The 16418-nt window shown below is 35.9% G+C and overlaps 2 protein-coding genes across 3 annotated transcripts; one reads left to right on the top strand and one right to left on the bottom strand.

Moving 5' to 3' along the window:
* Positions 1-834: 834 nt before the first annotated feature.
* Karl (lipocalin/cytosolic fatty acid-binding protein Karl) lies at positions 835-7794 on the top strand. Its single transcript, XM_088034917.1, has 3 exons — positions 835-994; positions 1203-1431; positions 7397-7794. Exons 1-3 carry the CDS (start codon positions 875-877, stop codon positions 7711-7713), a joined length of 666 nt encoding a protein of 221 aa, XP_087891043.1. The 5' UTR covers positions 835-874; the 3' UTR covers positions 7714-7794.
* LOC148176311 (WD repeat-containing protein 44) lies at positions 7728-14259 on the bottom strand. Of its 2 annotated transcripts, none has more exons than XM_088034908.1 (7): positions 14048-14259; positions 13758-13878; positions 13445-13709; positions 12811-13097; positions 12428-12762; positions 10679-12383; positions 7728-7994 (listed from the first exon to the last, which is right to left on the bottom strand). In XM_088034908.1, the coding sequence occupies exons 1-7, from the start codon at positions 14113-14115 to the stop codon at positions 7824-7826; spliced, it is 2952 nt and encodes a 983-aa protein (XP_087891034.1). In that variant the 5' UTR covers positions 14116-14259; the 3' UTR covers positions 7728-7823. The 2 variants fall into 2 exon arrangements, with proteins under 2 accessions (XP_087891034.1, XP_087891035.1); XM_088034909.1 differs by having other exon boundaries at positions 7728-7991.
* Between the last annotated feature and the right edge of the window lie 2159 nt (positions 14260-16418).

Raw genomic sequence — 16418 nt, 5'->3', positions numbered from 1 at the left:
AAGAAATTTGCGAGAATTGGGATATTGAGAACACTTATTGATCTAAACAGTCTGAGACAGTTGAGAAATCTGAAGGTTTCGAGAAATCTCTCCACAATTAATAATTAGAAAAATTTAAAAATTGTAAGGAATCTTTAAGATTTAAAAAATTCCGATACATTTGAGAATTCGAAGGACTTGAAACATACATTATACTAAGAACTCAAAAAAGAAAAAAAAATGACTCCGAGGAACCTGAAAAATGAAGAAATTTGAAAGATTCGAGGAAAATTATTATTTACGAAAAGTAAAAGAAAATAAAAAAAGAACGATCGTAGTGAACAAAAAATCCAAAATATTTAAATCTTAAAACAAAAAGATTAAAGCCTGTAAATCCAAAATTTGAAAATTCGTAAAATCAAAACAACCAGATTTTTAACATTTTATTGAGTGCGCGCCATCTATGAACCGAAGTGAGAAAATAAAACAGTTCCCTCTTCAATCATTAACAGTCGAAGAGATCTTCAGATTCTCCCTCGTAAACGTGATATCTTCAAAATTATTCTGGCTCTGCCTATAATATACAGAGTGAATCATAACAACACAAACTTTTTACATTGCTTTTTTATTTTTTTTTTGTTTTTTATTTTTCTTCAAATCTGAACACCAAACTGGCACAGTTCCAAAATGTCCATTTCTTCAAATTCGTTCTAATTTACGAATTTCAAAAGTTCCAAATTCCTAAATTCTGCACAACACACATCAACAATATTTATATTTTGATACACCCGAAGTTTCTAAATAATCAAAACACTTCGCCCACTTCTTGATAATGATAACACTATCTCTTAAACGGAAGCAAGACATCAACAATGCCGACGAATCAGTCGCAAAAATGCTGCCACGACTATTCCTGCTGGTCCTGCTAATTTCCGGCTCCTGCTGCAGGAAACGAGCCGAAGACAAAACGAAATGTCCCAAAGTGAAAGCCATCAGGAATTTTGACTTGGACAAGGTACGATTTTTAAGCCATTATCCACATTTTTTTGAAAAATTTCTTGTTTGTGAATTCTGGAAGCGTCTCACATAACTCAAGGTAAACAAAGTCATAAAACCGCGCGGCAAAAACCAGGTTTACACAGCTAAATTTTTGAAAAAAAAAATGTTTCACTTTTTTTCCACAGTCCACTATATGTACTATAATTTGAAAAAAATGTTTTTAGATGATGGGTCGATGGTACGTCATCCAGTACTACGCGTCGTCTGAAGAAGCCCTTTCTTATCGCTGCATGCATGCGGAATTCTCCATGTCCTCTTTTATATCAGACGTAACAATGAACTTCACTTACAGTTTTACCGATGACCCCATCAATGAGCAGTTGGTGGGAAATATCACGTGGACTATACCAAATCCGGCTGTACCTTCACATTGGACCCACTCTGAAGATACATGTGAGTGAGATTCTTAACTTGTACCATTTTAAATTCTTCAATTCTTTGGATATTTTGACTTCTAAATTGTCTAAATGACCCAAAGTTTATCTTTTATTTTGTTGTTCGATATTATTTTTCTGTGGGTTTTGTGAGTTTTCTAGTTCATGTAGACTTCCAAAAATTTCCTGTTTTCTTTTGTAGAGAATGGAAAAGATCTAGCAATCCTGAAAAATGTTGTAAAATCCCAGAAAATCTCACAAAATCTCAAAGATTCCAAAAGTCTCCTGAAAATGGAGAAAACCATAGAATCCTGCAGTATTTCTCGCAAACAGTGTAAACACCTAAGCAAAAACTCGCGCGAGAACTCACGCAAGTTTATATCCGCCTTAAAATCCTCAAGAACGTACAAAATTGAAAAAACGCATTAATTTCAAGAATTTTAGAGAAATCTGAGTCTAAAGGGTCCTGGAAAATCTTGTAGCGTCCCGAGAAATCTCAGGGAATTTTTAAAATAATGAAGTGCCCTGAAAAATGCCGAAAATCCATGGAATCCTAAAGAGTTCTGAAAATTCCCCAAATTCCAGAAGAATAGATACTTACTAGAAAATCTTAGAATACCAGCCAATCTCACAAAATCTCAAAGATTCCTGAAAATGGAGAAAATCCTTAAAAAATTCTATAGAATTCGTAGCGAATTCTAGAAAACCTTAAGAAAAACTTAAGAGATCTGAAGAGACCATGTCGTACAATTTCGGAGAAAAAAGAATGTAAAAAATGAAACCTAAAAACCTAGAGAACGTAAATAAATTAAAAAAAATGCATTAATTCCAAGAAATTTAGAGAAATCTAAGTTTTAATGGGTCCTGGAAATCTCAGGAAATTTTAAAACTTACTGGAGTGCTCTGAAAAACGCGATATAAATCCAGAGAATCGCAGCGAATCCAAAACAGTCCTGGAATATCACAAAAATCATGAAGAATACTAGAAAATCTTGAAAGTCTCAGACAATCTTATAAAATCTGAGACAGGACCATAACGTTTTCTAAAAAGGGATTATAAAGAACTTAAAAATCCTGGAAAATTTTATGAAAAATGGAACGAATCTAATGAATTGAATTAATTCCAGTCTAGTTCTAAAGGATCCTGAAGAATCTTGTAAAATCCTAAAGTTGTCTGAAAATGGAGAAAAACTCTATACAGGGTCCGGCAACACTTGTGTCCACCCCCAAAAACGTCTCTAATTTTAAAGATAAAATTTTGAAAATTTGCATACGCTCACAGTTGACAAAGCTCTAGAAGCTGACGCAAAAATTTGTTTTTATCACTGATAGTTTTGTCGTCGCGACGCCTTAAAAATGTAATTTTTAGTTAATTGTGAAGGTTTTTGATATCAACCCCTAATTTTTTTTTTTAATATAAATGTGTTAAAAATATCTCAGCTGTTAATTTAGATTCAATGCAAATTGTCTTCAAAATTTGAGAAAAAAATGCGGTTTTATCAAGTTAGTTTCCAATTTCATTACGTCAAAATTGGAAACTACGTTTACACCCATCTGTCAACATCTTGTGTCACAAATGACATCAATTCTTTGGCTCGCTTTAGATTGTAACAAAAGTCTTACTTGATGAAATTGTCGCTTTGTCGATGTTAATTAACGATTTTTGGTGTCCATAAAGTGCAACATGCCCGTGTTAATCAAAATTAACCTTTATAAGAGTGAATGAAGTGACTTGTGAAATTTTGGTGTAAATGTGGTTTGCCGCTGCGCTGTCATAATTTTGAAAACTAACTTGATAAAACAGAGTTTTTTTCGCAAATTTTAAACAGAATTTGCATTAGATTTAAAATAAAAACTCAGATATTTATATCATAGTTATGTTGAAAAAAAAATGAATTCGCGAATATTTCCGCAAAAACTCAAAAATCGCTAAAAATTATACTTCTTAGGCGTCGCGACGCCAACCAAACCGTGATTAAAAACAAATTTTTGCGTCAGCTTCTAGAGCTTTGTCAACTATGAGCGTATGCAAATTTTCAAAATTGTAACTTTAAAATTAAAGACGGTTTTTGGGGGTGGACACAAGTGTTGCCGGACCCTGTAGAATCCCGCAGAACCTTGGTATTCAAAGAGACCTAAATTATCCTGAAGATTTTAAAAATACTAGAAAATCGCAAAAAAGCTCAAGAAATCTGAAAAGACCAAACCGAGAAAAAAGAATTTAAACAAATCTAAAATCTTCGAGAATGTTATACTAGAAAATGGAAAGAATGCAATGAACTGTATTAATTTAAAAAATTCTAGAAAAATCTAAGTTTTAAAAGATCCTGAAAAATCTCGTAGAATCCCGAATCTTAAAGGTTCTTAGGGTAGTCTGAAAAACGCCACAAATCTTAGAAACTCGATAGAATTTGGGCTAAAAAGTCCTGGAATATCGCCAAAATTCTGAAGAATACTATACATTCTTAGAGTCTCAAGACTATAAAGGAACCCATAAATCCTGAAACATTGCATGGATAATTTCAATCCAGATCTAGATGATCCTGAAAAATCTTGTAGAAAATCCCAAAGAATCTCGAAAATGTCTGAAGATCCTGAAAATGGAAAACAACATTGAAAAATCCTATAGAATCCTGCAGAATCACGTAAAAATGCATTATACTGAATAAATTTCAAAAATTCTAGAGAAATGTGAGTTCTAAAATATTGTAAAATCCCGAAAAGTCTCAAAGAATTCCTGAGGTGCCCTAAATAATGCTGAAAAATCTTGAAAATTATATAGAATCCCAGAGAATCGCAACCAATACTAAAGAGTTCTGAAATGTCCCTAAAATCGAGAAGAATAGGAACTAGGAAATCTTAGAATACTAGCCAATATCAAAGAATCTTGAAGATTCCTAAAAATAGAAAAAAATCTTTAGAATTCCTCTGAATCACGTAATCCCAAAGAATCCTAGAACTTCCTGAAGACTTGTGGAGAATTTTAGAAAATCTTAAGAGAATTTCAAGAAATCTGAAGAGACCTTGCCGTAAAATTTCAGAGAAAAAAGAATGTAAAGAAATGTCAAGAAATCCAAGAGAGTCCTGCCCCCCCCCCACCTCTAAAAGATCCTAGAATTTACTAGAAAATCCTAAAAATCTCAGACAATCTTATAAAATCTAATGAAATAGGAAAAGGATTTTAAAAGAACCAGAAAGATTTTATGAAGAATGGAACGAATTCGGGTTCTAAAAGATCTTGAAGAATCTTGTAGAATTCCAGGAATTCTCAGATAATTTTAAAAACTTCTGAAGCTGTGTGAAAATGGAGAAAAACCTTATAAAACTTTCTTGAATCCCGCAGATTCTTGATAGTTCAAAGAGTCCTAGAATATCCTGAATATTCCTGATGAATTTAAGAAAATCTCAAAAAAGCTCCAGAAATCTGAAAAGACCAAACTGAAAAAAGAGAATCTAAAATAATCTAAACAAGTCCTCGAGAACGTTATAAAAAATTTAAAAAATCTTAATTCTAAATCCCTAGAAATCTCAGGGAATCTTAAAGGTTCCTGAAGTCGTCTGAAAAATGCTCTAAAAAAAGAACCTGGAGGATCCCAAAAATATTTAAAAAAAAAGTCTTTAGTTCTATCTTTCTATCCTCGAATGATTTGAAACTTTCTTATCTTTTTTAGAATGACAAAAATATTTTTCCTACGACCCCATATGAAAGTGACATTTTCCACACGGTTAAATGACTCCGAAAGTTGATGTTTCGTACATCCATTTCCGAAAGTAAAAGTCACTAGGATGATATGAATATGTCCGCACAGACCTGTCAAAATTGACAGTTATTTTCAAATACAAATTTAACTCCTGACTTTTTGTCTCAAATATCTAGATGATTCACTGTAAAACAACATGCATAATGGTAACAATGAATTGGTTAGGTGGTTTCTGACAAGACAATTTTGACAGGTCTGTGCGGATATATTCATATCACACTAGTGACTTTTACTTTCGTAAATTGATGTACGAAAACATCAACCATCTAACTATGTGGAATACGTCACTTTTATTCGTACAAAACCTCATGGTCGTAAAAAATGATATTTAGAAAAGATAAGAAATGAATTATTGTCAAGACTTATGGTTTCTTCCTGATGATGGAAGGTCGTAGGAAAAATAGTGTACACAACTCGTCGGAAAGTGTCTTTCTTGCACTCGTGTAACATCTGCACTCGGCTGGCACTTGTTATGTAAATATCTATTACATAACAAGTGCGGAAAGTGAGCAATTTCGCACGAGTGTAAAAGTAGATGCACGAGGCGCCAGCCGAGTGCAGATATTACACGAGTGCAAGAAAGACACTTTCCGACGAGTTATGTACACTATTTTTCCTACGACCTTTCATCATCAGGAAGAAAGCATAAGTTTCGACAATAGTTCATTTCTTATCTATTCTAAATGCCATTTTTCTACAACCTCATAAAAAAGTGACGTATTTCACATATGTATTTAGATGGTTCATGTTTTTGTACATCCATTTCCGAAAGTAAAAGTCACTAGTGTGATATGAATATATCCGCACAGACCTGTCAAAACTGATTTGTCAAAAACGACCTAACCAACTAATTTTTACCATTATGCATGTTGTTTTAGAGTGAATCGTCTAGATATTTGAGACAATAGTTATTTACAATACTAGTGCGCGAAGCTTATGTTCGTGCATCAGCGTTTATTTAAAGCACGAGCGACTGAAAGAAGCGAGTGTTTTATTTACGCGAATGCACGAACAAGCTTCGCGCACGAGGATTGTATAACATTTTTTATACGAATATATTTTTAATTAAATTTTTTAGATTTTACTAAATTTTTAGACAGAATTGTCATGCGGTTGCCATGATTTGTAAGCCTTTTTTTACATGGTACTTCCAAGTCACTTAGGAGGCAAACAAAGGGGTAGACAAACTGCTCAAGTTTTTGTGTTCAGAAATAAAACGAGAAATTAAATCAAATAGTTATTTAGTAACTTAGCAACCATTTTTTATATTTGTAATTTTGTTATTGTGAAATATTCAAATTTGTGTGCCCCAATGTCGAATAATAAAACCTCGTGTTATTTATTTGGTTCACCCTTTCAATATTAAGTTCCGTACTGACACTGGTTGTCAAGGCACGATTGTCTTTTGTTTTGTTTTGCGGTCGACTAGCCCTACTCAACCGCGAAACACTGCTTCGCGCACTGAAAAGCGTGCGCAATACATCGAAAAACAAGCGATGAGTATAAAAATATCTATTACACAACAAGTGCGGAAAGTGAGCAATTTCGCACGAGTGTAAAAGTAGATGCACGAGGCGCCAGCCGAGTGCAGATTGTACACGAGTGCAAGAAAGACACTTTCCGACGAGTTGTGTACACTATTTTTCCTATGACCTTCCATCATCAAGAAGAAACCATAAGCCTTGACAATAGTTCATTTCTTGTCTATTCTAAATATCATTTTTTACGACAATGAGGTTTTATATAAATAAAAGTGACGTATTCCACATAGTTAGATGTTTGATGATTTCGTACATCAATTTACGAAAGTAAAAGTCACTAGTGTGATATGAATATATCCGCACAGACCTGTCAAAATTGTCTTGTCAGAAACCACCTAACCAATTCATTGTTACCATTATGCATGTTGTTTTACAGTGAATCATCTAGATATTTGAGACAAAAAGTCAGAAGTTAAATTTGTATTTGAAAATAACTGTCAATTTTGACAGGTCTGTGCGGATATATTCATATCACACTAGTGACTTTTACTTTCGTAAATTGATGTACGAAATCATCAACTTTCCGAGTGATTTAACCGTGTGGAAAATGCCACTTTTATATGGGGTCGTAGGAAAATATCTATATCCAATTCGCTGGCTCTACCGCTCAAACGTCAAATATTCGCAAGAATATTACGAAATGACAGATATCTTGACAAATTTTATTTTTTTTTATTTTCAGACGAAGGTATTTACAATACTTTCGTGTTGGATTCCGATTATACCTCCTGGGCCCTCCTTCTCCACTGCGCCGAGCAATCAAAAGTCCCCCGATACCTCTCAAGCTTCATAATGAGCCGAGAACCCGTTCTAGGAATCAACGTCATTTCTTATCTCCGAGATAAACTACCGCGTTACGACATCGATCTATCTTACATGTTCGAAATGGCCCAAAATGACTGTGAAACCAAAATCATTAGTGACATGCCGCCGTCACTAGTCGCGGAGAGGCTTTCACCGTCGCTACGAAGACATCCCATGAAACACCATCACGGGTAAAAAAAACGCACACGTGCAATAAAAACAGTGTTATATATTACAAAGACTAAAATAAAATATACAAATACATTTTTTATAATACATCAGCTATTTAGTAACAACAAACAATATTACCCTTTTTTTATTTTGGAGTTAGAAACCATAGCAGAAACGGGTAATGAGCTGTGTTTTGGTTTCATTTTGTTAATGAAGACTTTTATGCAACCGTTGAAGTCGGCGGAGATTAGGACGTAGCCGCCGCAGCCTTTGGTGTGCTGTTCCACCATCGGGTCCGCCACCTGCTGGAAAAAGACAAAACTATATAAAGAAATCCGTTAATTGCACCCACAGCCAATAATACGTTGAATTATATACAGTAGAACTTCGATTGCGCTGACATGTGCAACTGTATTATGTTCATGGAATGAGAGAGATTTCACAGTATTTTGATATTGCGCAATTTTTCCAGTGTAATTAGTCATGTTTATAGTACAACTTCGATCCCACCGACATATTCAGATCTGTATAATTTAAGACGAATCTACAGAGTTTTAGAAAAAAATCTCAAAACAATCCAAAAAGAACTCAAAAAAAATATCCACACTTTTTTAACGTATGTACACGTACAGTGCAGTTTCTGCACCAGTTTACAGTGAAATTTTGATTCAAAAGAGACATGAATATTTCTCTCCTCTGTATCAACTTTTTCTGCAATCAGTCATGTTTACAGTGAAATTTCGACTCCACCGACATATACAGTTTTCTATGACTTATCAAAGTGCCAAAAGATTATGATTTCATTGTTTTTTTTTATAATTCTTCACATCGTCGGTCCAATTTCGCTTCTAAAAACCTATTCAAGTCCATAATTTTCAGTAGTGTCAACATTTCGAGATTTCACTGTATCCTGTTTTTGTACCTGTTTACAGTAGAAATTTTGGTTCAAAAAAAAATAACATTAAAAGAGCTCATTGTAACTTTCTGCCAATTTTTCGAAACTTCCACTGTAATTAGTCATGTTTACAGTGCAACTTCGACTCTACCGACATATACAGCTCTCTATGACTTTTGGCAAAGTGGCAAAAAATTGAAATTTCATTGTTCATTTTTAAAATTCTTCAAGTCGTGAGTGCAACTTCGCTTCTAAAGACATAATCTAGATCTATAACTTTCAATAATGTCGACATTTCGAGATTTCACTGTATCCTGTTTCTGTACCCATTTACAGTGGAGCTTTGGTTGAAAAAGAACATAAATAGAACTCATTGCCTCTTTCCTTAGTGACAACTTTTTGAAAATTTTCACTGTAATTAGTCGCGACTCCACCGACATATTTAGATCTATAAAATTTAAGAAAAATCTACAAAGAGTTTAAAAAAAAAGCAAAACGATCCTAAAAGAACTCAAAAAAAAATATACACAATTTTTTAAATTATGTACAGTTCAATATAAAGCTGTCAGCATTTCGAAATTTTACTGTATACAGTTTCTGCACCAGTTTACAGTAAAATTTTGGTTCAGAAGAGACATGAATAGATCTCATTGTAACAACTCTCCTCTGTATCAACTTTTTCTGCAATCAGTCACGTTTACAGTGAAACTTCGATTCCACCAACATGTACAGTTCTTTATGACTTATCAAGTGCCAAAAAATTAAAAATTCATTGTTTTTTATAATTCTTCACACCGTCGGTGCAACTTCGCTTCTGAAAATCTATTCAAGTCCATAATTTTTAGTAGTGTCAAAATTTCGAGATTTCACTGTATCCAGTTTTTGTACCTATTTACAGTAAAAATTTTGGTTCAAAACATACATTGAGAGATTGCAACTTTCCTCTGACAATTTTTCGAAACTTTCACTGTAATAATTAATAATGTTTACAGTACAATTTCGACTCTACAGACATATTCAGATTTATATATATGTAATTTAAAAAAAATCTAAAAAAAAATAGAAAAAAAAGAATCTTAAAAGAATAAAAAAAAAATTAAAAACTTTTCTAACTTCTGTACAGTACAAAATAAAGCTGTGTTAGCATTTCGAGATTTCACTGTATCCTGTTTCTGTATCCATTTACAGTAAAGCTTTGGTTGAAAAAGAACATAAATAGAACTCATAGCATCTTTCCTTAGTGTCAACTTTTGGAAAATTTCGGCTGTAATTAGTCATGTTTACAGTACAATTTCGATTCCACAGACATATTCAGATTTATATATGTAATTTAAGAAAAATCTAAAAAGAAATTAGCGAAAAAATAATCTCAAAAGGATCAAAAAGGAATTAAAAATTTGTCTAACTTCTGTACAGTACAACATAAATCTGTGTTAGCATTTCGAGATTTCACTGTATCCAGCTTCTGTACCTGTTTACCCTGAAACATTAGTTCAAAAGAGGCATGAATACATCTCATTGTAACTCTCCTCGCTGTAAACTTTTTCTGTAATCGATCATGTTTACATTGAAACTACGAGTCCACCGACATATACAGTTCTCTATGACTTTTCAAACTGTCAAAAGATTGAGATTTCATTTCATTGTTTTTTTTTTTATTATTCTTCATATCGTCGGTGCAACTTCGCTTCTAAAAACCTATCCAAGTCTATAATTTTCAATAGTGTCAACATTTCGAGATTTCACTGTATCCTGTTTCTGTACCCGTTTACAGTGGAAATTTTGGTTCAAAACACATGGAGAAAACTCATTTTAACTTTTCTGTCAGTTTTTCATAACTTTTACTTTAATTATTCGTGTTTACAGTAAAACTCCGACCCCACCAACATAGAAAGCTCTCTATAAATTTTCAAAGCGAAAACAGATTGAGATTTCACTGTATCTTCACACTTTTTATAATTCTTCCTGTCGCCTGTGCAACTCTAAAGACATAAAATTCAAAGCGTCAGCATTTCGAGATTTCACTGTATCCCGGTTCTAGTCCTCCGGCAATAGAATTTACGTGTGTACAGAGTACGAGGAAGTCAAACTTACCCTTTCACCAGACTGTGCTGCCTCCTCCTCCGCCTTAATACTCTCTTCAACCATCTTAATAATCCCCTCAGGATTTGGTGCGAAGATAGCGCAAGTCACAACCGCATTATGAGCTTTGATGGCCTCCCAAAAATCATTCCGATCCCTCCTCACTGAAGAAAACTTCGCATAGTCATGATTAGTCTTCCAAATGTAAATATCCCGATTTTCCGATCCACTGACTATATATTTCCCATCATGACTAAAACTAGCTTTAATCTGACTACTCATGTTGACATATCCTTTGTATTTGCAAGAAACGTTGAGATCCCGCAAGTCGTACAATCTAATCCTGCTGTCGTTCGATGTCACCAAAATCTTGTCTTCGCCAGGCATCGGTTCGATGCCGCTGATCTTCCTACCGGTGGCGTTGCGACCTCTGGAAGATCGTACGTGGATTTGGGTGTGGTACTTCAGTTGGTCGGTGTTGTAGAAGATGCAGCGGCCATCGTAAGTCCCAACCACCGCGAATTTGCCGTTTTGGCAGAAATTCGCCGCTGTGATGAGTTTGGGGTTGCCTTCGACCTCGTTCCAGACGGCCACTTTCTTGTCGGGGATGTTCCAGAGACGGAGTTTGCCATCTAAAGAACCGCTGAGGAAGTACCGGTCGTCTCTTGGATGGAAGACGATCGCCGTGACGAAGTCGATGTGTTGGAAGCAGCAGAGACACTCCTTCCGCGAGATGTGCCACAATCGGACGGTCTTATCCATCGATGAGGATAAGACGAAGTAGTTCTTTGACCACGAAACGTCTAACAAGTCGGAGGTGTGGCCCGAATAGGTGCAGAATGGTTTGGGCATGAACGTCATCTTCCCGCAGTCTTCGGAGTTGAGTGCTTCTAACACCGCCAAGTTGCTGTTTTCTCCGGAGTGGTGCGACACTAAAGACTCTTGGGATGGAGTTGGGGAGACCTTCTCCGCGTTGTACTTCGTCCTCATGTCTTGGAAGAAGGAGAAGGCGTCTCGGACTATCCAAATCCGGAGGACTTTGTCCTGTCCGGCCGTCGCGAGGAGACGTCCGCAGCAAGAGAACTTCATGCACCAGATGGGGCCTTCGTGTTCATCCTTCAGTTCTTGTACGTGCTCGACTTTTTCGAAATCGTAAGGACCTTTGTGGGAGTTGGAGGCCTTCAACTTGATGTTTTGTTCTCCAGGGTTGACCACGTCGACGATGTCGATGGTATCCTCCTTATGTCGCGCGTGGGACACCTCCTGGGCTATACTCTTCGCCTTATGCATGGTCTTCTTCATCGCCGTCCCCACGTACTTCTTCAGCATCGCCGCTTTTTTTCTCATGCGACCGACTTCTTCGTTATCATCGACAATCGGGATGTCCACCTTCTTCGTATCGACACTCTCCTCGTCCGATTCCTTCTCTTTTTCCATACTGGAGCTGCTAACGTACTCCGACGTCAACCGCATGATGTGAAGAGACAGAGGGTTGATACATTGAGGGAGTTTGTCTTCGGCGACGCTTAAAGGCACCCTCTCGCCAGTATCGAGGTTCAAAACCGTAACTTGCTCGAGAATTTCGAAATCCGAGAGCTGTTTCCCGGAGTCGGTATGAGTCCGCACGCGCAGATTTATCCCCTGAAGAAGGTTCTCATCGCCTGCCGACCGGCGGCGCTCCTTGTTGGAAGTGCGGTTGTGCGACTGGTGCGTCCCTCTGCAACTTCAACTTTAAAAAAAGCGATTTTAGAGAGTTTCTACCTGTGGGGTCCGAGACTGTAGTGCCCTACACTGCTCCTCGTGGACGAACCTCGCGGACTCGGAGTCTGCTTGGTGGAGCTCTCCACTTCCAAACCTTCCTCTTTGATTTCTTTACTGTTCTGCGCCTTCAAACTATCACTATCTTGGGGCTTGACCACAAATTGCCCCTTCAGCGCCTGTTTGATGTCCAACGACTCCTCGTAGATGTCGGACTTGGTGGACTTCACCGACGGGAGTCGATCCAACGAGTGCTCGAATTCGCGCGTCAACGACTCGATCGTACTCGCAGGACTCGCCAAATCGCTCGAATCGAACGTTGTACTTGAGGCAGATTTCTGGAAGAAAATTCCAATAGAAACGAACGTCTCAAAATTAGTTCTTACTTTGATGTCCAAAGCCTTGTTCTTCTTCTTCCGACGTGGTGGAGCAACCGGGACACTCTCCTTGGAGTCCTCGGATTTCTGGGAAGAGCATGACGCCTTTGTGCTTGCGATCACGTCCGGTTCTTGGAGAGGAAGACCAGGTTTCTCTCTGAATTCATGCTGGGAAGTTAAAGTTGAAATTGTGGCGTTGCTGGGGTACTGGGACATGCCTTTAGAGCTGGGGGTGGAGCCCGAGTCCAAAGAGCTCGACGACAGGGCGGAGACAGACGCGGTTTTGCGGCCGGGGTCTACAGACAAGAAATGAATTTTGAATTTCCCGCCAGGAATCTGACTTATATAAATCGATTATCCATAACTTAGAATTTTGGCAATAATTACAACGAATTGATTGATTTTCGGGACGAAAAATTTCATTTTTCGTGGTGTCGGTAAGTACGAAAACTGTAATCACTCAGAATCAAAAGTGCTCAGTTTCGGATCTACTAAGCCGTTTTTGTTAATACCAGCGACTTATTAGACACATCAGTCACTGAAGAAGTATTCAGACACGAGTTCACAGTGAAAGAGGAAGGTGAAGTTCAGAAATTCCCGTTTTTCCCGGTGCCGGTAAGTTAGAAACCTGTAATTTTCTTACCCCCATCATGAACCCCACCCAAAATCCTCGTGAGTCTCCCGAGGGAATTAATACTCTGTAAACTGACAGTGTCTTGTTCTATAATTCTAAAAGGATGCGTGGTTTTGTTGGAGGCGGCAAAAACTCCTTCCACTGAAGATGTTTGGCTATTTGGAGGTGTGACATTCCCAGTCTGACAGTCTTCGTCGTCATTTTGTAGTTTCTGTCTTAATTCTTTGAATTTCCGGCGCCCCCCTAAGGAAGTGCGCTTATTCAGAGGCTCAACCTGAAAGTTTTGTTAGAAAGAAGTCCAATTTTGCTTGTGATTTCTTACAAAAACAGTCTCATTGACTGACTGGGGGTGCTTTTCTTCTTTATTCTTTGGAAGGGTGGAGACATTCGGTTCCGAGCTGGCGCGCTGCGAAAGACTGTCTTTCGACGTCTTCCGCGATTTTCTACAAAAAACTTGCGTCAATCCAGTTGTCTACCTTCTGTCAAAAATCACATGTTTCAATTGTTTTTTCTCGTGAAAGTGTAAATAAGTCAAGTGCGAGTGTTGTGCTTGTTCAACACGGCGAAAGCAATGAAAGTCTTCTTAGAGGTAAGACTTTAGACTTTTTGTACCTTGCACTGTGACTAGGCGTTAAATCCTCGGCGTCATAAAACTCCTCGGAGTCGCTGCTGCTGGACATTGTTTCATAACCGACTCGTCATGACTGGGGGGCGCACACCGATTTCAGGCATCAATTTTGGAAATTTGACGTTATTTTAAAACATTCGCGTGCTTACTTACAGCGCCATTTGGAATCGCAGCTGTCAAATGCGATGACGAAATCGCAAACTGGTTTCAAGGACTTTGAGGACGCAGTGGCGGCGCGAAGGGGGCACTCCCAGGAGCCACTCCTTAGTGGCAAAACCGAAAACATCACTTGTTTGATTCAGCTGTCAAAAATTATAAAACAGTCTTATCGTAAAAATGGGGCAAGTCGAGAAACCCTTTTTTTTAATTTAGTTGTGTAAAGTGGGACTGGGCGCAGTCGTCGTGTTTTTAATGGTAGACAAGATTTGTTCCCTCTTTTTCGTCTCCATTTTTTTTAAGTGCAACACGTAAATTAGAGTTTAAAACAATGTAGACGATTTCCTTAGATAATTCCTTTGACCATTTTTTAGATGAGTCTAAAGAATTACCTTTTAGATTTTTAGATTTTTTGGACAATTTTTAGACAATTTTTTAGACTATTTTTAGACGATTTCTTAGACAATTCTAAAGAACCACCATTTAGATCTTTTCGATTTTTTGCGCGATTTTTTAGACAATTTTATAGACGTTTATTTAGACCAGTTCTTAAATGATTTTTTTTGTTCATTTTTTGGACGATTTTAAAGAATTTTTAGATTTTTTTGTCGATACTTTAAACGATTTTTTAGGCGATTTCATATACAATTCTTTAGACTATTCTTTTGACGATTTTTTAAACGATTCTAAAGAATTACCATTTAGATTTTTTAGATTTTTTCTGACGATGCTTTAGACGATTCATTAGACGATTTTTAGCCGATTACTTAGACAATTGTTTAGACGATTTTTTTGACGTTTTCATAGACGATTCTTTTTAGACAATTTTGTAGACAATTCTAAAAAATCACCATTTAAATTCTTTATTAGATTTTTTACCTTCAGTGGATGATTTTTTAGACGATTCTTTAGATGATTCCTTAGACGATTTTTAGACGATTCTTTTAAATAATTTTTTATACGATTTTAAAAATTAATAATTAGATTTTTTTAGATTTTTTGACGATTCTTTAGACGATTTATTCGACGATTTTTTAGACGATTTCTTAGACGATTTTTTCACCATTTAGATTCTTTAGATTCTTTAGACGATTCCTTAAATGATTTTTTCATAGAATCACAGATAATTCCACAGAATCACTTATTGGATTTTTTAGATTTTTTCGACGATTTTTTAGAAGATTTATTAGACCATATACTAGCCGTTTCTATAGACAATTTTTTTGACGATTTTATAGACGATCCTTTAAACGTTTTTGTAGACAATTTATATTTTTAAAATTCTATGGACAGTTCTTTATACAATTATTATTTTTTATACGATTTCTTGGACAATTTCTTAGACGCTTCTTAAAATGATTTTTTAGACGTTTTTAAAGAATGACTATTTAGATTTTTTAGATTCTTTGGACGTTTCAATAAACGATTTTTTAGACAATTTTTAGACGATTTATTAGACGATTTTTAGACGATTTTTAGACGATTTCTTAGACAATTCCTTAAACGATTTTTAGAGGGTTTTTAGAGGATTCTGAAGAATTTCCATTTAGATTTTTTAGATTTTTTGAACGATTTAATAAACAATTCTTTAGACGATCCCTAAGACAATTCCTTAAACGATTTTTAAAGGATTTTTTTAGACGATTTTGAAGAATCACCATTTAGATTTTTTAGATTCTTTGAACGATTTTTTAGACAATTTCATAGACAATTCCGTAGACGATTCCTTTGACGATCTTTAAAGAATTATTTTAATGATTCTTTAGACTTTCTTTTAGACGATTTTGTAGACGATTTCTTTGATGATTTTTTAGATGATTTCTTAGACAATTCAAAAGAATTTCCGTCTAAAAAGACGATTCTAAAGAACACCATTTAGATTTTTTAGATTCTTTGGGCGATTTTTTACCCGATTTCATAGACAATTTTATAGACAATTTTTTAGCTGATTCTTTAGACGATTCCTTAATAATTCTTTAGACCATTCTTTAGATGATTCTAAAGAATGACTATTAGATTCTTTGGGCAATTTTTTAGACGATTCATTGGACGATTATTTGGACGATTCCAGAACTACTTAAAATGATCACTAAGATTGATCATTTGGAACGATTTATTGAAAATATGATTTTTTGGAAATACTTATTGGAGAATATTTTAGAATGACTTGGATGACTTTAGGATAGCTTTTCCTCACAT

This window comes from Gnatocerus cornutus, chromosome 4 (assembly GCF_029298725.1).
Source record: "Gnatocerus cornutus isolate USDA-ARS CGAHR chromosome 4, icGnaCorn1.1, whole genome shotgun sequence".
Lineage (NCBI taxonomy): Eukaryota > Metazoa > Arthropoda > Insecta > Coleoptera > Tenebrionidae > Gnatocerus > Gnatocerus cornutus.
The sequence above is the reverse complement of the archived record's forward strand: the minus strand, read 5'-3'. Positions and strand labels throughout refer to the sequence as shown.